Source organism: Glossina fuscipes, unplaced genomic scaffold (genome assembly GCF_014805625.2).
Source record: "Glossina fuscipes isolate IAEA_lab_2018 unplaced genomic scaffold, Yale_Gfus_2 0, whole genome shotgun sequence".
NCBI lineage: Eukaryota > Metazoa > Arthropoda > Insecta > Diptera > Glossinidae > Glossina > Glossina fuscipes.
This window is the reverse complement of record NW_023998414.1, coordinates 2928459-2949880: the sequence shown is the minus strand read 5'-3', so window position 1 is coordinate 2949880 and position 21422 is coordinate 2928459. Positions and strand designations below refer to the sequence as shown.

At 30.9% G+C, this 21422-nt stretch overlaps 1 protein-coding gene across 3 annotated transcripts in view; it reads left to right on the top strand.

Moving 5' to 3' along the window:
- The window catches only part of LOC119644672 (carboxypeptidase D), a 42719-nt gene that overhangs the window by 19072 nt on the left and 2225 nt on the right, over positions 1–21422 (top strand). For all 3 annotated transcript variants that reach the window (XM_038044339.1, XM_038044341.1, XM_038044340.1), the window contains 7 exons: positions 7618–7853; positions 7931–8410; positions 10599–10699; positions 17246–17360; positions 18920–19969; positions 20029–20305; positions 20372–20595. In XM_038044339.1, the coding sequence (XP_037900267.1) occupies positions 7618–7853; positions 7931–8410; positions 10599–10699; positions 17246–17360; positions 18920–19969; positions 20029–20305; positions 20372–20595 (2483 nt within the window). The remainder of the gene's footprint in view (positions 1–7617; positions 7854–7930; positions 8411–10598; positions 10700–17245; positions 17361–18919; positions 19970–20028; positions 20306–20371; positions 20596–21422) is intronic.

Sequence of the window (21422 nt, the reverse complement as noted above, 5' to 3'; positions counted from 1 at the left end):
AAGTCAAGAAAGAGCACTACAATGGACTATGATTTACCATTAAATACCCTACATAACGTTATCGATATTAATGTAACGACTTTTCACAATGACGCCTTATATGGGAAGTAATCGAAAAAGTGCTCCTATTCGAATCATTTTTTTTTTAAGAAAAAATAGTTTAGTCCTTAAGCCAAAACACGCGAGCGCAGCAAATTTCATTAATATATTATAGACATCAAATATGGCCGACAAACTTATATTGATAAGCTTAAATCGATTGAGAAAGTGATTCTGTAGGGGATCACTATAACAAAACAGGTAGTTCCCTATTAAGTTCCTCAAAATTTCGCATGCATCCGAATAAAAGTGATCATTTAAGTGTGTATGACGATAATATATATGTCATTATCCGTTCATCCGTCCTTGTCGGATTTTCACATTTCCTTAAATTTTATCATTTTTAATGTGTATGTGTTCCCATAATAATGTATTCTAAAAAATATTTTTCTCACTTTATCAAATCATTCCATTACAATTTAATTTCATATTAGATGTATACTCTGTGGTTGACGAGTATACTCATCATCGCTTAAAAGGTCAACATAATTAATATGCTCGTGTACCACATATGCTTTAGGGTATAACGATGCAATATAACGACAGCAAAGTCGTCCATGTCAGATCTTTAGCTTTTTTGATAGATCATAAATCTGGGATATATGATTATAGGAATTCAGCCAAGTTTTGATAAAAAAACCAACCCATTGAAAATTTTCAATTGGACATGGTATAAATTTCTCGGCTGAGTAGCCTAGTAGATAAGAATCGCGACTATCAAGTCTATGATCGTGGGCTCAAATCACAAGTGAGATAGAATAGACTACTGGTCTTAGCTGTACTGAGTGCTTAGTTGGCCAAGGCATGCACAACACTTATCGATTGTGCGCATATTCAAGTCCGACCATCACTTTCTCTATCCTCTACTCTTTACTCACTTCACTCTGATCGTCACCGTGTTACACGAATAGGAGCGAATCGATCCATATTATATATATATATATATATCCATATTATATATATATATATATATATTACATCTATGAAATAAAACTTTACAATAGCATTAAAGCATTTTGGATGACAGCAAGCTTATGAATTGGAAAGAATACAGTTATCCCATCCCGTTCGAATTTATTATAGAATTTTTTCGAAAAATGTAAAGTTTAGATGACATATCAGACGAACATCTTGACACAAACAGAGAAGTTACCAAGAACGAGATGAAGAGGGAGAGAGAGAGAGAGAGAGAGAGAGAGAGAGAGAGAGAGAGAAACAAAAAAAAAAAAGAAAGAGAAAGAGATGTTGAGAGATGGGATAGAGATGGAGCCGATTAGTGAGTTGTCGATTATTACAATGCCACGTTCATTGCTGATCTGATCAGAGTTAGCGAAAGAAGATTTATTTATTTATAATTGACACCTGTGACTTTAATTTCACCTTATATTTAACACGCTATCAATATTCCAGTAAATTACATTTATTTGCAAATACATGTTAAATTATTATTCAATGGCCTTTATTTATTCAAACAAATCTGGGTATTGTTTGTTAGTCGTCTATAGCGCAAATTACAATTGCTGGCATAAAAAAAAAAAAACATTAGTATTTTTCATTTTATTTCATTTATTTATTGTTATTTATTTTTAAAAAATATCCACTAAAGGTATTTATTCTCTTCATACGACTTTAAATTATTCGCAACATTACATGAATAACAGAATGAACGCGTTACTCTTTGCCATCATTCATGATTAAAGTGTTATAAGCAAAAAATAAAAAACAAAAAAAAAAAAGAACTTGGCAAAGACCGAACCTACGCTTGCTAATGTAACATATGTTATATTAAAAGTTATTAAAATGATAGAACTGCTACAGCATAACGTTAATATGAACGAATAATAATAACTTGCTTTCAATCCCATAATCCTTGAAGGCAACACCTAATGATAGACATTTCTCACACGCCAGCACATCCGAAGAGCAATTTTTAGTTCCAATACATGTATAATTCCGAAGCCTATGTCCAATTGCACATATTAAAAATAAAGGACTGTAGAAAATCGGGTTTTCATTGCTTCTACTTCTGTTTGCTAATCATGTGCAAGAGAATCTAAGATGATCCGATTTCACTTTGACCTGAACATACAAGAGGTTTAGATCGATCGATTATAATGTCCTAGGCTTGAGATTGCGATGTTATCGAATTTCGAATGAAACGGTACACTTTAGGCTTAAGAATAGTGCTTGTATGCGTTACATAATGTTTAACAAATTGATTATATAATCTTTCGTGGCTATAGAAACAAACGAAACGGAATTATGCTTAATAATGTTCTAAAAATTTGCATAAAAATACATTATAAAGGGGGAAAAAAGAAGAAACTATCAGGTTATGCTCTCTCTCTCTCTCTCACTCTCTCTCTCTCTCTCTCTCTCTCTCTCTCTCTCTCTCTCTCTCTCTCTCTCTCCCCGTATGTAATCATAACATAGAGTTATTGTTCCCTTAAACGAAAAAAAAAAGAAGAAAAGAAGAAGAAGAAGAAGAAAACACTTACGTGTTTAAGATTGCAAGATGAGTTTTGCGTATTGAATGTTTCCGCATGTTTGCTCTTGCATTCATTTTAAACAGTTACTAAATAAATCGTTTAAAGTTTTTTCACGTACATGTACATATATATAACAAAAAAAAGCCTGCGATCATGCGCCTAAAAAGCACAATTATTCAGATATGTCTTTGCTTCGCTTGTGTGTTTGCTATTGTGAGAGAATTTCATTTATTTCATGACTTTACAATGAAATCTATTAAATTGTTGTAATTGCTATGAATATATATATATATATATATGTGTGTGTGTGTGTGTGTTTTTTTTTTTTCCTATGTACAAGTTTGTTTACTCCATATACATAAATTAACAGCTTTTGTTTTGATTATTTTCTACAGCAAACAAAACGAAAAAAAGAAAAAAAAAAAAAAAAACAAGTAAAAGTTATCTACATAGTCACCTGCTATGAAATGTTAATTGCACTTCACTGAAACGCGCGAACATATACATATCTTCATGTGTGTGGTTCATTAAACTATAGTCAGTTAAGAAAGAAAACAAAAAAAAAAAACAAAAAGAAATAGAGATAAATGAATTTGAATTTTTCTAAAACAATATCATTGCATTGTTTTAATTTAATAGAGCAACAATACATTTGTTGCAGTGTGTGCACTGTTTATAGAATTTTTCAGGATAAAATCAAATTTTTTCCTTAACTATTCCTAAATAATTAATTAATCATTAAAAAGCGCTAAGCCGCTTAACGAAAACTTAAAAAGGCATCTCTTATGATCTCCACTCCAAGACCATCTAATAAAATGTTTCGTAACTTCAATACGTTCGCGCGGACATGAACACTGACTATCGCATTTACAATTTCAAAGTCAATCAGTTCATCAGTTCAGTTTACATAATTTTTCTTTCGATTTTGTAATATATATATATATATATATATATATATATATATATATAGAAAGGATAAGAGATAGAATTTCCTTGCAATGATCATATATCATAACTAATTAATAAGAACTTTTACATATATATATATAAAGGTTAAGATATAATTTTCTTATAAAGTATGTCCCAATATGTTCAGATATCGTAATTAATTAATTCTGGAAAATAATTGCAATTATTCTTGCAAGTGAATGTGTTAAGTATTTCGAAAACAGTGAGATGGACATGACCCATCTAAGCTAAGCAGATCTATAGACAAACTACATGCATTTTAAGATTTTAGTTGGAAAAGTTTTTCACCTACTTTAGGGAACCTGCCATCACGCAGACGGACAGACGATAGCGAATATGCAGATTCTATTTTCAGATCCTTATCTCTTTCCTTTTGTAAGGAACCCATATGAATAAGAGATTTCTCGTTTACATCAATTACTACGACGTCTTTAGCACTCTAATCGGAAATTCAATGTTAACCGGTCGACTCTATACGAATACGAGTTAATTCAATTATAATAATTTTTTCATTTCTATTTTAAATTCTGACTGATGGTGAACGAGATAAGGAGAAGATATGTTGATACCGTACGCTTAGTACTCTCCTTCAAATTCGAAAGATTTTTTAAAAATTGAATATTTTTCGATATCCGTTATTCGAAGAATTTTTATTGCAAGCAATTTAAAACGCTGTAGCCGGGCAAACTTGATTCCTTAACCTTCTCTTACGCTAAGTCATCTAATACAGGGTTTCATATATCGTCGCCATGAAATCCCATTACTTTATAAAAAGTCTTACTTTTCCCATTAAGGAGAATCTGAAAACAGAATCTTGCCTTAGTTCAAATTTACCATAGAAAACTGATATGTCAAAACAATATATAACATGTTACTGTCATATAAATATATATATATATTTTATACTACAACATTTATATCGGTAAGAGACGTAAAAAATGGGTCAATCCTCCATTCATTTCGTATACTGAAATGTTAAATTTCTCTGACATATTACAAATCGAAAATATATATATATATATATATATTTTATGATCAAAATGCGATTTGATACGGGAAACGATCGTAGAAATACTTCAATGCAAATTCATTGTCAATAGTGTGCATCGTTAGTCACTGTGTCAAAAAAATGTAATCCGAATATGTTAAAAATTGCGGCATTTACATGGCCCGATATGACACACACACACACCCAGACAGACAGATCTAAAATGATTCGAAATTGATCGATATAATTCAAGATGGCTCTACACTTTAGGCTCTGCTAGATGTTGCATACATCGACACAAACCTAATGTACTCTATACCATAAGTGATGTAAACGCGCAAACTCTATATATATAAAAAAAAAAAAAAAAATATTTACAAATTTTCTCGATATTTCAAAAATTAGGTTTTTCCTTCAAGTTCGTTAATGTATTTCAAACCTGTTTTATTAAAGTAGACAATGTCGTGCTATAATTACCTATAAAAGTATATTTAGGTTTTTTTTATGCCCACCATCAAAGAGCGAGCATATACTAGATTTGTCACATAAGTTGTAACGTCCATAAATGCTCATCAGAAACTTTGCTAATTACATACATATGTATTATATATATATATATATATATATATATATACGGGTCTTAGCTAAATCTGCTTATTAGAGGATTAAAAAAACCTGATATTTTACATATATACTCTTATTTGATGATCATAAATTATATTCGAAATAAAATCGAATCTGACAAGAAACCTCTTACACATTCAATAAGGAAACTATCTAGTCCCAATGACACACCCATAACCAAAAAAAAGTACTTTACAAATTTCATATACTCGCGAACGTATCTATAATAGTATATGTAACAGTAGAAGGCCGAGAGCGTTATGAGCCTTCAATTCGATCAATGAAAAAAAAATTGATAAGAAACATTATCAACTTTTTGTTGTTGCAAAATTGATTAAATGGCATTTCCTTTTGTTCATCCATTCTATTAGCAGTGCAGTAACTGTTCGCATAGTTTCCCGTGGCCGTAAGTAATAATAAAAAAAAAATAAAAAAAAAAAAAAGGAAACAAAGAAAGTATATTAAATGATTGATAGGTATCCAAAATTCGTTTCGAAGTAATTATTATTTCCTTAGTCGATTACATTTTAATTTTTTTTTGTAGTGTGTCTGGTTTAATCGACAAATCATGCCTTCGGCATAACAATTAATAATTTTCTGTAAAGTTTTTTTGCGACAAAATTATTTCGTCATAATACGTTTTTGGCCTAATCAAACAATAGTAAAATAACAGAGAGAGTTTTAATCGGTGGTTTCAAGCGATTATTTTGTAACCTCTAAATATAAAAGCATTTTCACGTTTTTTACTCACATCCCAATTACACCTCTTAATTACAATCCGCAAACGAATAGCGTAATAGATAAGAGTCGCGACTAAAGTAAATTAGTGTTCACGGGTTCAAATCTCAACTATATAACACTTACCGATTGGACAAGTTGACTAAGGTGCGGCCAAACTCTTCCTATCTATTTTCTCTTTGCTGACTTCTTTCCGACCATGGCCGTGTCATGCCTGACAATATCAAAAGTATTATCTTGTTGTTGTGTTTATAAGGATCCTTGAGGGAAAGGAGAAAGATTGTATAAATAAATTTATATCGACCAAACTTATCTCGGTAAATTTATAGATGGAATCATTATATCATACTTGTTACCGTATAAACGCTTATGTTGGGCAAGACAATTTACAGGGGATGGATGGAGGGTTCAAAAAAAAAAAAAAAAACAATTCTCTTCGGCCCTTTTATGAAAATCCTTTGAACATTGTAGACATTGAAGACAAAAATATATAGCAACTTATCGGACAGGCATGGAGGCAAGATGGACCTATGTTACATAATCTTGCCATAGGTAATATAGATTATAAATAATAACTAATATACTAAGCTGTGAGGGAATATATGTGTAAATATTTTGTTCTGTTCACCGGTCAAGGTAGACATTTATCAAATAATCAATATAATATCAATAATATCAATATAATAATCAAAATAATAGAGAAGAGTTACAGATGCTAAAGAGTTATACGTTAAGAGAGTTAATACATTTAAGATTTTCTTGTTTGGTTAATAAAATCAATTAAATTTTTGACGAGAAATTCTCGAGAAGACAATTACAAAAATTGCCATAAAAAAATTCCTTCAAAAATGAAAGCGGAATCACAAAGTTTTTGTATCCACAAAATTTCACGAGCGAATTGCTTTTCCCCTTCCTTTTTTTTTTTTTTTTTTTTTTTTTTTTTTATTTCCTCATATATAATACATAGAGTTTCTTAAGTTACTCGGCAGATAGGATGTAAATTTCGAAGACGTCCTAATTGAATTCAATTTTTCAAATCAAATTGATTTGAAATCATTTATATCTCGTCAATTGATAGCCTATTTGGGTCTGAGTCAAGCTAAATAACCGGAATCGGGTAAATTTGCCATTTTTGTCTTGCTTAGTTTTCATAAATTCGAGAGATTTCATTTAAACCACGCCTCTAGCCTAGATGTCTACATATGTTTTTGCGAATTTTTTTTTAATAAATTCATTTCAAGTTCAATGTTATTTTTCATTCAAAAAAAACCAAAAAAAAGAATGCCAATAAGGGATAACGATAAGAGATAGCTAAGAGTTATTTGATGCTTTACAAATGTGAACGGTTCACCGCATCTTATTGCACGTTACGAACATGAAATTAATACTCTATGATGCATGTCTGTTGGGTAGGGAAAAAGAAGAAGGTCCAATATTGTGGCACAGTGAAATGTTTATAAGAAAAAGAGAGAGAGAGTGAGAAAAAAAAGACAAGTGAAAGTCATTGCCAACTGCAAATTACACAACAAGTCCAAGTTTACGTTGAAATGAGACAAAAATTCGCAAAAAAAAAAAAAATAAATAAATAAATAAAAAAAAATCTTATGTACACACGTATATATATATATATCTATATATAGATATATATATGCTGGTGAGGAGGATTAACTGTCAGATCAGTTTAAGTTATAATTAAAAATTCTCTTACAGGAGGGCAATTGCGAATCATTGCCCGATTATGTAGGCAGAAATAATGCGGCGGGCGAGGATTTAAATCGTGATTTTCCCGATCGCTTAGACAATGAGCATCACGCACAATTACGCACAGAAAAACGTCAACCCGAAACAGCAGCTGTAATAGACTTTACACTTAGTAAGCCGTTTATATTGTCGGCTAATTTCCATGGAGGTGCCGTCGTAGCCGGTTATCCATACGATAATTCCATGTAAGTTATAATAATTGCGAACGCAAAACCAATACATTGTGCGTTAAATTTGCTTTTATGCCAAAAATATTGATCAGAGCACATCATGAATGCTGTGAGGAAAGCGTAGCACCCGATGATGTTGTCTTTAAGCATTTGGCACATGCCTATGCTGACAATCATCCTTCTATGCGACTTGGTAACAGTTGTAATGAAACATTTCCCGGCGGCATTACCAATGGTGCTAAATGGTACGAGCTAGATGGCGGTATGCAAGATTTCAATTATGTCTTCGCGAATTGCTTTGAGTTAACGATTGAGTTAACCTGTTGCAAATATCCATTAGCGCAGACGTTGCCCGATGAATGGGCGAATAACAAACGCAGCCTGATAAATTTTCTAAAACAAGCCCATATTGGTATTAAAGGTTTAGTAAAAGATGTCAACGGTTATCCTATACACGATGCAAGAATTGTCGTTTCCGGCTTTGAAGGTAAAACAGTACGTACAACACAGCGTGGCGAATATTGGCGTTTACTTGTACCCGGCACTTATGACGTACTAGCGATGGCTTTCGGGTATGCTTAACATAACATATATATATATATATATATATATATATGTTTACATGTCTTCACAATTTTATAAGTGAGACATATATATATATATATATATATATATAATAATTAATATACATACATGTCCAGGAAGTTTGCCTTACAGGAAATTTCGCATAAGATAAATTTTCTTTGAAACGTTTTAAAAAACAAACAAAAAAAAAAGCTAAAATTACACAATACAAAAAGTGTATGCAAGCGTTAAAAGAAAATTTATATTTTACTTCCAAGTAATAGTAGTAGCGACGTTCGTTGATATTGTCACGGTTAGTGGATTATTTAACTGAACGATTTCATAATCGCTTTCAATGGCCTACTTACAACCAGTAGATGAAAAGATGTACAAGTTGTTACATTAAAATTGGGTTATCCACGTACAACATATGCAATATTGTCCGTAACTAGGAGGAGAAAAAAAAAAAAATAAATAAATAAATAAATAAAAGAATAAAACTCATTTTACCGACAGCACACAATCTGACATGTTGTAGCCGCTATTGTTTTATACACCCAATCCTGTTAGATCAAAACTTTGTAAAAGTCATATGTCAATTATCTCTTTATATATAATATAATAACGTTGAGATAGTGATTTAAAACAATGGCATAAAATCGTTTGCTCAAGATTTCATTTCATTTAAGATACCCTCGTAGGAGCAATGCAATCGATCAGATCAAATATATTTTAAGAATATTTCGATGGAAGCTTTACAGCTCAACAATTTATACGAAAATTCATTTTGATCATTTTCATCGATCAAAACTTGACTATGAATTAAAGATATATTACGATTGGCATTGTATAAGTATAGAGCATACTTTTTTTTTATATTCATTTTCAAAGATTTACTACATTGCATTAATAAGCATTGAAATAATATGCAAAAGTCTTAACCTGCATTCTTCAGCGCGCAATCCATATAAAAAAGAAAGTAAGGTGAAGCTAAAAAAATGAACTAACTATACATGAATTTCCAATCCAATCGTAGTTTTAGTTTAACATTCCCATACGGGATACGTTACCAAATAAAATCTTACTTAGGATCCGTATTGAAACAAATCCACATTACAAGAATGTCCCTCACAAGATTTAGAAAATTCATGTCCGATTATGACTACAACTAATCGAAACAAGTCCGTAAAAAAAATTACGAGTAATATGAGTGTCTGATAACTTATATAATAATTGTCAAAGAATTAAATAGTTTACCTTGAAAATGTTATTCAATTTAAAGGAGTATATCGATGCGAATGATTATGAAGCATGTATTGAAATGATCTTTTCATAGGATTTGAACTTTTCATATTGCAAAAAAAAAAAAAAAAAAAAAAATCAGGCGAAATCATCATTAAACGAAATGCCCTCCTAGAAATAAATAAAATAGTTTTACTAACGCGTAAGCGTATGCGTTAAACAAGTAAGAAAATTTTCATCAACTTTATCGCGAAGAAAATTTGGTAAAATTAAATTTCATTACTTCATAAAACTAGGATAATACTCTTAAGACGATTTTTGTCATTTCATAGCCTCATCCATAGAAATTTTAATCATCATGTCTGCTATAATTTACCAAAAACCCAATTATGTTCGCTATTTCCGTTCTAATGGGAATACATTCTTCCCGCGATTTGATATCAATCGATAGGCGATTATCTTAGTTAATATGTAAATGAAAAAATGTTTACCATAGATAGGTTAATAATTTGCAACTGATTAAGATTCATAATCCTGGCTTTTTGCAAACATTTTGACAAAAACCAAAAAAAAAGAAAAAAACAAAAAATGGTTACACACCTTCACCTCCGAGGTTTTTTTTTCGCGAAATCATTTGTACGAGCGAGATAGACTATATAAAATATTCAGCGATTCAGATAATTGAATGTACGTTGTATTGAGATGTAAAGAGCTCTGACACATGTCTACGCTTAAATAAATTTCCTGTACTGCAAGTTTGCAAAGCTGTCCTTAATAAAAACCTTTTCTTTTTTTTGTTTTTTTGTTTTTTTTTTTGTTTTTTATATTATTTACTTATTAATCTTGTCAAGACATATACGCATATATATATTTACTTTAATTTGTAGAGCCCTAAGTATATTTCTTTCTTATTTAAATATATTTTTATTTATTTATTTATTCATATATTTTTAGCTTTCAAAATAGTGAAGTGCAGAAAGTGGAAGTAACCAATGATAATGCTGCGGCGCAACGTTTGGACTTTACCTTATCGCCAATTAGCAACAACATTGATGGTATTAGCAGTTTTTATAGTCCTTATTTTTTTAGACATTAAATTGCTTTAAGAAGTAATTTATTTATATATATGTATATATATATATATATATACGAATATATACGAAAATATATATATATATATATATATCGAAAATCATAGAGAAGATTATGTAAATATATATGTATACATATAGCTCATATAAACATTTTTTCCTGTATGTATGTATACATGTATATGTTTGGTGAATTGTTTCATTTATATATAGCATATTATTATTTTTGTTACTAATTTTTTTTGTTTTATTTTTTTAACCAAAAGATCAAAAACCCCTAACGAACAAAATAAGCATTAAAAAGAAAAAAAAAAAAAAAAATCAAGCACGCACATGCACATCTATACACACACACACACACACACAATTCATTCATTGATTCATTCATTTTACTGTTAGAATGTTTTAACTTATAGATCGACACACAGCAGCTGCTAATGTTGTTGTTGTTGTTTTTGTTGCTACTGCTACTGCTGCTGCTCATTTAGATTGCTCGCTCATTTTGGATGATATAGCTGCATTTGTATAGCATATTGTTCTCATATCCAATTTTGATATGATTTTAAACAACACCACCACCACCACCACCACCACCACCACCACCACAATCACCATCCTTATCCTCATCACCATTACAATCACCACCACCTCACTCATTACCGCCAAAACACTAGTTTAACTTGTTTAACCCACTGTCACAGAGAAATACGTACACGTTTTTTTTTTTTGGTTTCTTGGTTTGACTGCTTTATTTATATACATTTGTAACTTTTTTAATCGTAACTAACATTATTGCAAATGTGTTTTTTTTATTATTATTATTATTATTATTATTTTTCATCTCAAATTCCACTTTTTATTCTCACTTTTATTTTTTAGATTTATCACATATGTATATATATATATATATATATATATATACATTTCTATTTCTATAACATGTTATATATATGTAAAAGAAAGACATAAAAGAAAAGAAAAGAAAAAAAAAAAAAGTTCTTTTTCCAAATTTTTTAAATTTATAAACCAATGCATGTAAAATCATGTATATTCATAATAGCTAACATACATACATGATACCATGCATCAATTGCATACATAAATATGAATGACTACTACCACTACTACAACTACTACTACTATTACTAGTACTATCACTACCACATAAACTGATTAAATGTGATAAGTAAATCTCATTAAAATAATATAATAATAAATTTTAAACTAAACTTAAAGACAAGGAAAAAAGGAAAAGAAAACGGAAATGAGAAGAGAAATATGAGAAGAAAGCAAGAGAGAAAGAAGAAAGGTTAAGAAAGGGTTATCATCCATCATATATCATCATCAGGTATTATTATTATTATTATTATTTTTTTTTTGTTGCTTTGTATTATTGTTGTTGTTATTATTGTTATTCTTTATTTTTTAAATAAATCTTCACGTTTATTAGCTCAGTTCTTCGAATTTATTTTTAATTTGCTTCTCTATAAAAGCGAGCAAGTTTTAAAAGTGATATTGAAAAGAAAAAAATTGATTTTTTTTTTATATATACATACATATATGTGTTTTTTTGTGTATAATTATTTGAGAAATTCATACTAATTACTCTTTAAAAAGTCTTGAGCCCTTTAATAGAGATAGCATATATCAGTATTGGATTGGCTTAATATTTACGTTCCAGCATATTACTTTGAATTATATAAGATATGGTCTGCAAATATTACATAATTTAAAATTGCTCTTATTATATCTATGAACCGGTTAGTGAGAGGTTTTTATACATTTGCGCGGTCAATTACTTTAAAACAATTAATTTAACTGGGTTAAGTAAAAATATGGATAAATCGAAAATGTTGCTGACAAAATTTCAAAAATTCATTCAACGCATATATGCAATTTTTTTTTTTTTTTTTTTTTTTTTTTTTTTTTTTTTTTTTTTTTTTTGAAAAAACCATTTATAGCAGACAACCTAACTATATTTGTTATAGAGCACATAATGGATACTCACCGCCTCACCAAATTCTCTTATCAATTTCAGAGGAGGGTTCACTCTCTCTCTAAATAGTTTTAAGAAATACTAGAAATATATTTAAAATCATATCTCTTAACATCTTACAAATTATCAAAAATGTATAGCTTTAAACGACTTCTTATTAATGTATGTACACTTCTGCTGGGAAAAGTACTGCGAAAGAAAAGAATTATTTTACCAATTAGCCGGCTATGTGCTGGCTTAAAAACACCGATTAGAAAGGAAGAAAGAAGTATTAGATATGTTCTGACAGTCGATAAGTAATATATTTCGATACGCCTGGCAATAATCATTCTCTGAGGTATAGAGCAACGCAAAATGTATTCGCACGTTTTAAGAACCCCCTGGATTTAATTCTTCACGGCAGACACTTGGAAACATATTCTTTTCTTTACTTTGTGGGCTAACGACGGACTTTCAATTCCCTGATCGGCTTATAAATGTTGGTAAAAAATCTTTATAAGGATTTCAGACTCGAACTGGTTAATTGCACATACACACATGCACTACAAGTGTTTTAATAGATGAAATTGTGAACAGAAATGGCAAAATTGCTCAAGATTGTCTATGTTGCATGAACTGCTTAGAACAGGTGTGTTAAAAGCGTAATGAGAAATTCTATATGCTCGCTCCCGTACTTCGATAGTAATAATATAAAACTTATTTTATTTTTGTAATTTTTTAAAATACAATTTCTCTTCCTGCTTCAATTTAGTTTAAACCTTGCATAGGCAGACTATTTCATTTATTTTGTCCTTCGCCTATTGCCTCCGCTATTATAGCTTTAGAACAACTTTCTATTCGAAGCCCATTTGATACGAATTATCGTTACGTAGAAGAATTTGAAAAATTAGAAAATTTAAGAAAATTTGAAAGTCGAATATCGGTCCTTCTAGACAAATGATATCAAAAATGCACTGAACTTTACATTTTAAGGTAACTATAAAAAACGTCTATTTTATCGGATTTTTGAAATAAAACGAAATGATATCCTCGGTGAGTATCCAATATTTATGCAACTTTTTTTTTGCGAGTTTGTGTCGTTTCTTTCAAGTTTTTAAAATCAAAAAGTAGAAGGTATCAAAAATACATAAAAATACCTTCGTTTTATGGTCAAGATGTAATGCTCCGGTCTCGTTGAATATTAAATGTTATACGTGAAAAATCTAAAAGATGAAAATATGGATGATGTCCCCTATCTACACTTAAAGACTCTAAGAAAAAGATATAAACGTTAATTGCCCCTCGCATCGCCCTGAAGTTATTCGTATAATTACTTTTTACTATATAAATTCGTATAATTACTTTTTACTATCAGTTTCCGTAGTAGCGATTGTATGGTAAGCAGTTCAAAAAATTACCCCATCTTGTGCCAAAGTTTTCATATCAATTTAGAATGGCGCTTCGCTATTACTAAGCGATTTTTTTTCGCGAAATTCTATAAATTATAATATTTTTTCATATAATCCATTGTCAAAATAAGAGGAAATGATCGGAACGGAACCATTTTCAATAGCGCTCGTCATTGGGCCAAGACAACTTGGTGTACTTAATTTGATTAATATATCTTAAAAATGAGGGCCTTTAAGTTGAACATAAAAATCGGACAGACGGACAGACAAGCGTAGATTAGTATAATAAAAGATGTGTCAATTTCAAGTCTTTAAATACATTTCGCTCACCGCTTAATATGCCAAGGGGTGTATGCGATGATGATTGTTGTAGGCCCTTACCAAATATTTTTTCTTTTTGGTTTTTTTTTTTTTTTAATAGCTTAACCACATTAAACAGTTACGGTTTACAACAAATCCATATCTAATATTTGCACGAATTGCTTATCAGTCCAATAAGACAGAGCTTGAATCAATAATCAATCAATCTAGTTTAAAATTGCCATTCCAACAGAAATGTTTCTTTCTTTCTTCTTCTTCTGAAAGTCAACAAATGATTCATTATGTTGAATATCAAATCTATGAAATTCGATTTTATATATAAAGATATTTGTAAATTTCTCAAATTAAAACTTTAGATAGACCATTGGATACATTTTTCTCATTTTACATTATCATCGTCTTACGGTTTATCAGATTGAATATCGATCAGGAGATGCGAAGTAGAAAACCCTTTAGATATCTTTACGACGAATCGATATTATGCAGTTATATGAAGACAGCATTTTTAATCCTGTACGTGTTTTGTTTTGTATACCTTCACAATGCTGCGAAAATGCTGGACACTAATAATAATAATAAAAATAGTAAAAAATTATTGATCAGATGAAATTATGAAATTAATTTTTTTTTTTTTTTTCAATTATTCGAATACTTTAAAACATTCCAGACTTAGTCGATATATGTAAGGCTTCTGTACAATTCAACTTTTAAAGCAAAGTTACAAAGGGATTAAAGCGAAGCAATACATTGCCTGCTTGACTTGATTTTATTCCTAACTTTTCTTGCATTCAAAACAAATAAGTTCCCATAATCCGCCTGAGTAGCCGAAGGGGAGGAATCTCGACTAGCAAGTCAATGGTCGTGGGTTCGATTCTCAAGTGCAGTAGAGTTTTTAATAAAAAAAAAAAAAAAAAAAAAAAAGCCGATAGCCTTAGATGCTAGTGCTTTTAAGAGTTTAGTCTTAGAATTTATTTCTCTGGCGAAATTAATAATAACAATAATAATAATAATAAGTTCTCATAAATCAATGAACTGATCTGACGATCGTCAGAAATATCTTTCGATAATGAACTCCCAAGGAAATAATTTAAACTTTTTCAATGACTTATATTTAGGTATAAAAAAAAAAAAATTAATTAATAAAAATATATTCTATGCAGTGATAACGTAACGATTTATTTCTTAATGTAATCGATGCAATTCTCATCGAACTTATCAAATCGTTCGACTCGGTTAATTAACTAACCAACTATATATATCTCGATGATGAAAAGTCGAAGAAGAATTTAATAAAGTGTTTCGTTGTGTTCGCTTCAAAATTGATTGGACAACAAAAGCTGATTGCCTAAGTTCTAAGCATAAATCCTCCCCCCAAATACAGGCTTGACATGCAACACTCTTAGGCTATAAGATGCTAAATATTAAAAATTCATTCTAAAACAAGTTTAATACGTATCTAATGGGCATGGTTTTTCCAATTGATGGCCTTTCGAATCTTATCAAAATATTAGCTTAAATACTCAAAATCATTTACGTATTATTACAATTATTATTGTTATTATAATTAATTCCATCAGAGAAATAAATTCCTAGACTAAAGTCTTAAAGTACTGGACCATCTAAGGCTATCTATCGACTTTATTGAAAATGTTAACGCATTTGAGATTTGAGTTACGCAGTCTAGATCCTTTCCCTATTCGGTCAATCAGGCGGATAAGCCTAATCTTATATATGCTCGTTCATATATACGGATGAATATTCGAAAATAGGAAAGAATCGAAATGTTTTCAAGAGACAAGATAACAATTGGCTGGAATTGTTTTTAAATGATTGCTCTGTTAACATAGCTCGCTGCTTACATGGCTATGCAAGGGATGACTTAAATTGTCTGTTAGCCTGTGATGGTGATTATATTCTACTCTATTCTATTGACTGTCATCCTTATTTATTTATTTATTTATTTTTTTTCTTTTTTGATTTTCCCTAAATTAAATAATAATTTATTATTTTGCTTGTAATCCTTTTTCCAAAAAAAAAAAAAAAAAAAAAAAAAAAACCAGCTTCAAATATTTTCCTAGCTTCTGTTTCATTTTTACATGCAAAACAAATCAATTTAAACAAATGAAAGAACGTGATCATATTAATTATAATTATAACTGATATTTTATTATAAATATATTTTAAAATTGATATAAAATTAATTAAAAGCATAATTGTATTAACTTTAGCTATCAAATTATTACATGTTATTTAATAAAGTATATATAGAAAATGATTAAAAAGGAAAATTACTAGAAGAAGAATAAATAAAAAAACAACAAAAAAAGAAAAAAAAATCGAAACAAACCAAGAACAACAAACTGCTAATAAATAAATTTTATTTAGCAATTGTAAAGAAAGAATAAAAAATTTCGTATTTTTATTTTTTAGATTTAATCATGATCATCATATTTTCCTTAGTTTTTTGTTTTTTTTTTTTTTTTTTATTTTGTAATATTTTTTAGATTTTTTTTTTTTTTTTTTTTTTTTGTACATATTAAATTTGTGGGATTTTGGTAAAACATTGACAATTTTTTTTAGTTTTGGAATTGCTCTGTTGTCTATCTGTCTATTGGGTTTTTGGTTTCAATTATTATTATTTTGGGTGTATGATTGTTTATGGATTTATATAATATGAGATACTTTTGTCATTTTTCATTTATTTGATTTGCTTTATACTTCTCTCTATGAAAATATTATTTCATTTTTTTCTCACACAATTCATTCACTAGAGGTGTTTTTGTTATTTTTCGTTCATAATTTTAGGTAATTTCCATAAAATAATAGTAGAACGGGCCGATAAAGCTGAGGATGTTGAGAAAAATGGTGGCTTTTTAACTTTGACAGAATTTGTACATCACAACTATGCGGCCATGGAAAAGTTTGTATATAACCTATGTCATATATATGATGATGTTATTATTTCCCAAATATATATTCTCATTTATCGTGTAAAGGAGAGAGAGTTTTCAAATTTCCCTTATTACCTCGTAAAGCCTTTCAAGTCAATCCATCTGCACTGAGGTTCTTTTTATTTTTTTTTCTTTCATCAGAGCTTCATCGTGCAAATGTTTGTTTTTAATAATCAAATTGTTTGCTGGTATGAAATTCTTTCAAAACTGTGAACCAGTACTGCATAACCGCGAACGTCACAGTCATTAACCGTCAACGTAGGCCTAAGCTTTAAGAATATTTTTGCGATGGAAGGCATCATTTTCTTTGACATAGCTTAAGACCAATGCATTACAGTTCAGCTATGCGTGGTATTCATTTAGTTTATAGTTGAGCTGAGAACGTCACATATATATGTATATATATATATGGCAAGCCTTGTCACCTATGATAGTGCAGATAAAAAGTTTTAATATATATACTTTTTCCTCGTTTTGCGGCGTGGAATAAATGCGAACGAAAAGTCGCATTTCGAAACCACTTAATTCTCGTTGATCGTTAATGAACGGAACATCATTTCTTGGGAAGGTTTAGAATGTGATTCTCACTGCTGTGTGTGTGTGAGATTGACAGCTCTTTTCGCTCATATTGAAGAAAATTGACTTTTCAAAGAAATGCCGACTTATCAGTCATTCCTGCCACTCCAATCGTGTCTTCTATATATACATATATATCCTCGTATCCTCTATGTATATAAGTAAGCGGATAGTGAGGCATAATTATAGGCAGAGCAAGCGGCGAAAGTGATGGTAGTCAGATATAAGCGGGATTGAAGTACGAACAGTCTCTGCAGTCAATTTCCTATGGTACACTGGTTAAAGCGAGACAAATGGATAATAGTTACGAGTAGATTCCATTAAGGGGCTTGTGTTTTCGAATACATTTTTTTTGGTGTTTTTGCATAACCCTTAAGTTAAAGTACTTTCACATATAATTGCGGCACAGGTCATATGATATATGTCGTGCTTAGGTATAACGAGAATGCACTGAGCACATTTTCGCTATACGCAATCCATACATAGCAAATGCACACGATGCGAATGGTGCATATAACGAATTGCTCGAAAAACTCAAATTTCAATTTAGCATAAGAATCCTTTTTGATTCGTTTAATCTCGATCTCTAAAAAGCTACCCATTAAGATGTGGCTCTACTTATCTAAACTAACATACTATAGTTCCAAATAAAAGCATAGCAATGCGTGAGAATGCATCCACTGATGCATAGACTAGTTTTCCATATTGTTCGAGTAACGGTTCTTGCAAAATCGTTCGAATTTTCAAAAAGAAATGCATCAAATTTCTTTAATTCAATCATAGTGGTATGTGGTTCTGAAAAGTAATTAAAGGGCGCCTAATATGTAAAAACAAAAAAAAAAAAAAGTACTATTTATACAAGTGAGAAAAACTTATAGGGTAGACTCTTTACTCTAACCATATTTGAAATTTTTAATTAGTTTTTTTATTTGTCTCTTTATTACATTGACAGGTTCCTGCATGATATAGCTGATAATTATCCGTCCATTACAAGACTGTATTCCATAGGAAAGAGTGTACAAAATCGCGATCTTTTAGTGATGGAATTGTTTGCCAAGCCTGGCGAACATTTGCCAAATGTACCCGAATTCAAATATGTGGCCAACATGCATGGCAACGAGGTGGTAGGGAAAGAAATGCTACTACTGCTCACTAAATATATATGCGAACGTTATATGTACGATGATCGTATAACAAAATTAGTAAATAATACACGGATGCATTTTCTGTATTCTATGAATCCAGACGGTTATGAGATAGCGCGAGAAGATGATAATACAAACGCGATAGGACGTGAAAATGCTAATAATGTTGATTTAAATCGTAACTTTCCCGATCAATATGGTACAGATAGGAATAATCGCGTTACCGAACCGGAAGTCAAGGCTGTTATGAACTGGACTTTGTCGATACCGTTTGTATTATCAGCAAACTTACACGGCGGTTCCTTGGTTGCCAACTATCCTTTCGATGATAATGCCAACGATTTTAATGATCCCTTTGCAAGGCTGAGAGATGCGAAAGTAAGCCGCAAACTAAATCCCACCGATGATCATGAGTTATTCAAACATTTGGCGAAAGTTTATTCAAAGGCACATCCAACTATGCATTTTGGTAGCCCATGTCCAAAATTTAAACAAGAAATATTCCCAGATGGTATTGTAAATGGAGCACAATGGTATAGTGTAACCGGTGGCATGCAAGATTGGAACTATGTGCGGGCTGGCGTTATGGAAATCACATTAGAATTAGGCTGCGTTAAATATCCAAAAGCTTCGGAATTATTAAAATACTGGAAAGATAATCGGGAATCATTGCTGCTATTTATCGAACAAGTACATAATGGTATACATGGATTTGTACGCAGTTCGATAGGTAATCCAGTTCCGCAGGCGGCCATTACAGTCGATGGCAGCCGGCATACCGTTTACAGTGATACCTACGGTGATTATTGGCGCCTAGCTTTACCCGGACGTCACAATTTAACTGTCCTAGCCGATGGGTATTTTGCATTTACATAAAATCAAAAAGAAATTGTTTTTCTAAAAATTTTTCCAACAGCTTTTCTCCCGAACGCGAAGCCATCGAAATTTCTGCCGAAAAACGTTCTCTTCGTTTGGATATCACATTAATGCGCGATGATGACCAACATTGGGCTTCGGCTAATGATTATCGCATCATTGAGAATGTCGTTCATACGCGTTATCATACCAATCCGCAGATACGAGAGCGTTTAGCTGAATTTGAGACGCACAACGACAATGGACAAATTGCGACTTTCGGTTATGCGGAAAATGAGTTCGGTTTATATTATAACTCCATTAAACTTACCTCAGATGTAAGTCGTTAGATAGCGTTAATGCTAATTGGAAGAGACTTTTACAAGATTTTTCAAATTTTACAGATTGGAGCGCCCGAAGAGAATAAATTTAAAATTTTGATTTTAAGCTCTTTCTTTGATACCACTTCGCCTTTGGGCCGTGAAATATCGCTTAACTTAGTACGTCATATTATTGAGGGCTATAAGCTGAAAGAGCCTCGCATTTTAAAATTCCTACAAAATGCTGTATTATATGTTGTTCCGGCAATTGAAAATTTCGAAACTGTTTTCAAACTATATAACGGCAAGTAAGTAAATATAAATAAGGGCAAAAACCGCGATCAAATCTTCTATATCCATCACCGTCATATCCTATCTATATTTACTTTCCAAATCCTTTTATCTGATTCCCGCATCGACGAAATTGTGGAGAAAAGATTAGTCCACGTCTCTTTCGCGATATGTTATAGATGCTTGCATGTATTTTGATCGGCAAGATCTATTCATAAAAATGATTAGGCAATGCGATACCAGTATCGATAAGTTTGCGCGAAATAACAATTTTCCATTTAGTATTATTGAGTTGTCCAGCGCATGCAGCCGGTAATCATGGAAAGATTAAAATTGCATTATTAATATACATTACTATTGTTGTTGTTGTTGTTGTTGTTTGATTTGAAGAAATCTGCTGCCAAAGCCGATCAAGCTTATTCATCATATCCCAATGGTCGGCTTGGATTTCAAAGATTTAATAGCGATTATTTTAATGTCAATAATAAAAAAAATGGCCTTGAAAATCAAAAAAATTGAAAGACAATAAATTGCAAGAGTTGTAGGATGAAAAACTAAACTCGCAAAGAACTTGCGAACGACTTAACAGATGATGAATCAACTAATTGTTTCTAGACGTTTACATGCGATGAGAAATATGCGAAAGGAGGGAAAACCGTTTCAACATCGCGGATTTGCATTGCTCGCCAGGCAAAAACGAAAGAGTTTTCTGTCGCGCATTGTGATTAGCGATGAAAAGTAAATTCACTTAACATCGGCACCGAAGCAAAATATGGCCATGACCATCAACTTTTGCCGCGCATATGATGCGATCGATCAGCAAAAGTGAAAACTGAAACATTAC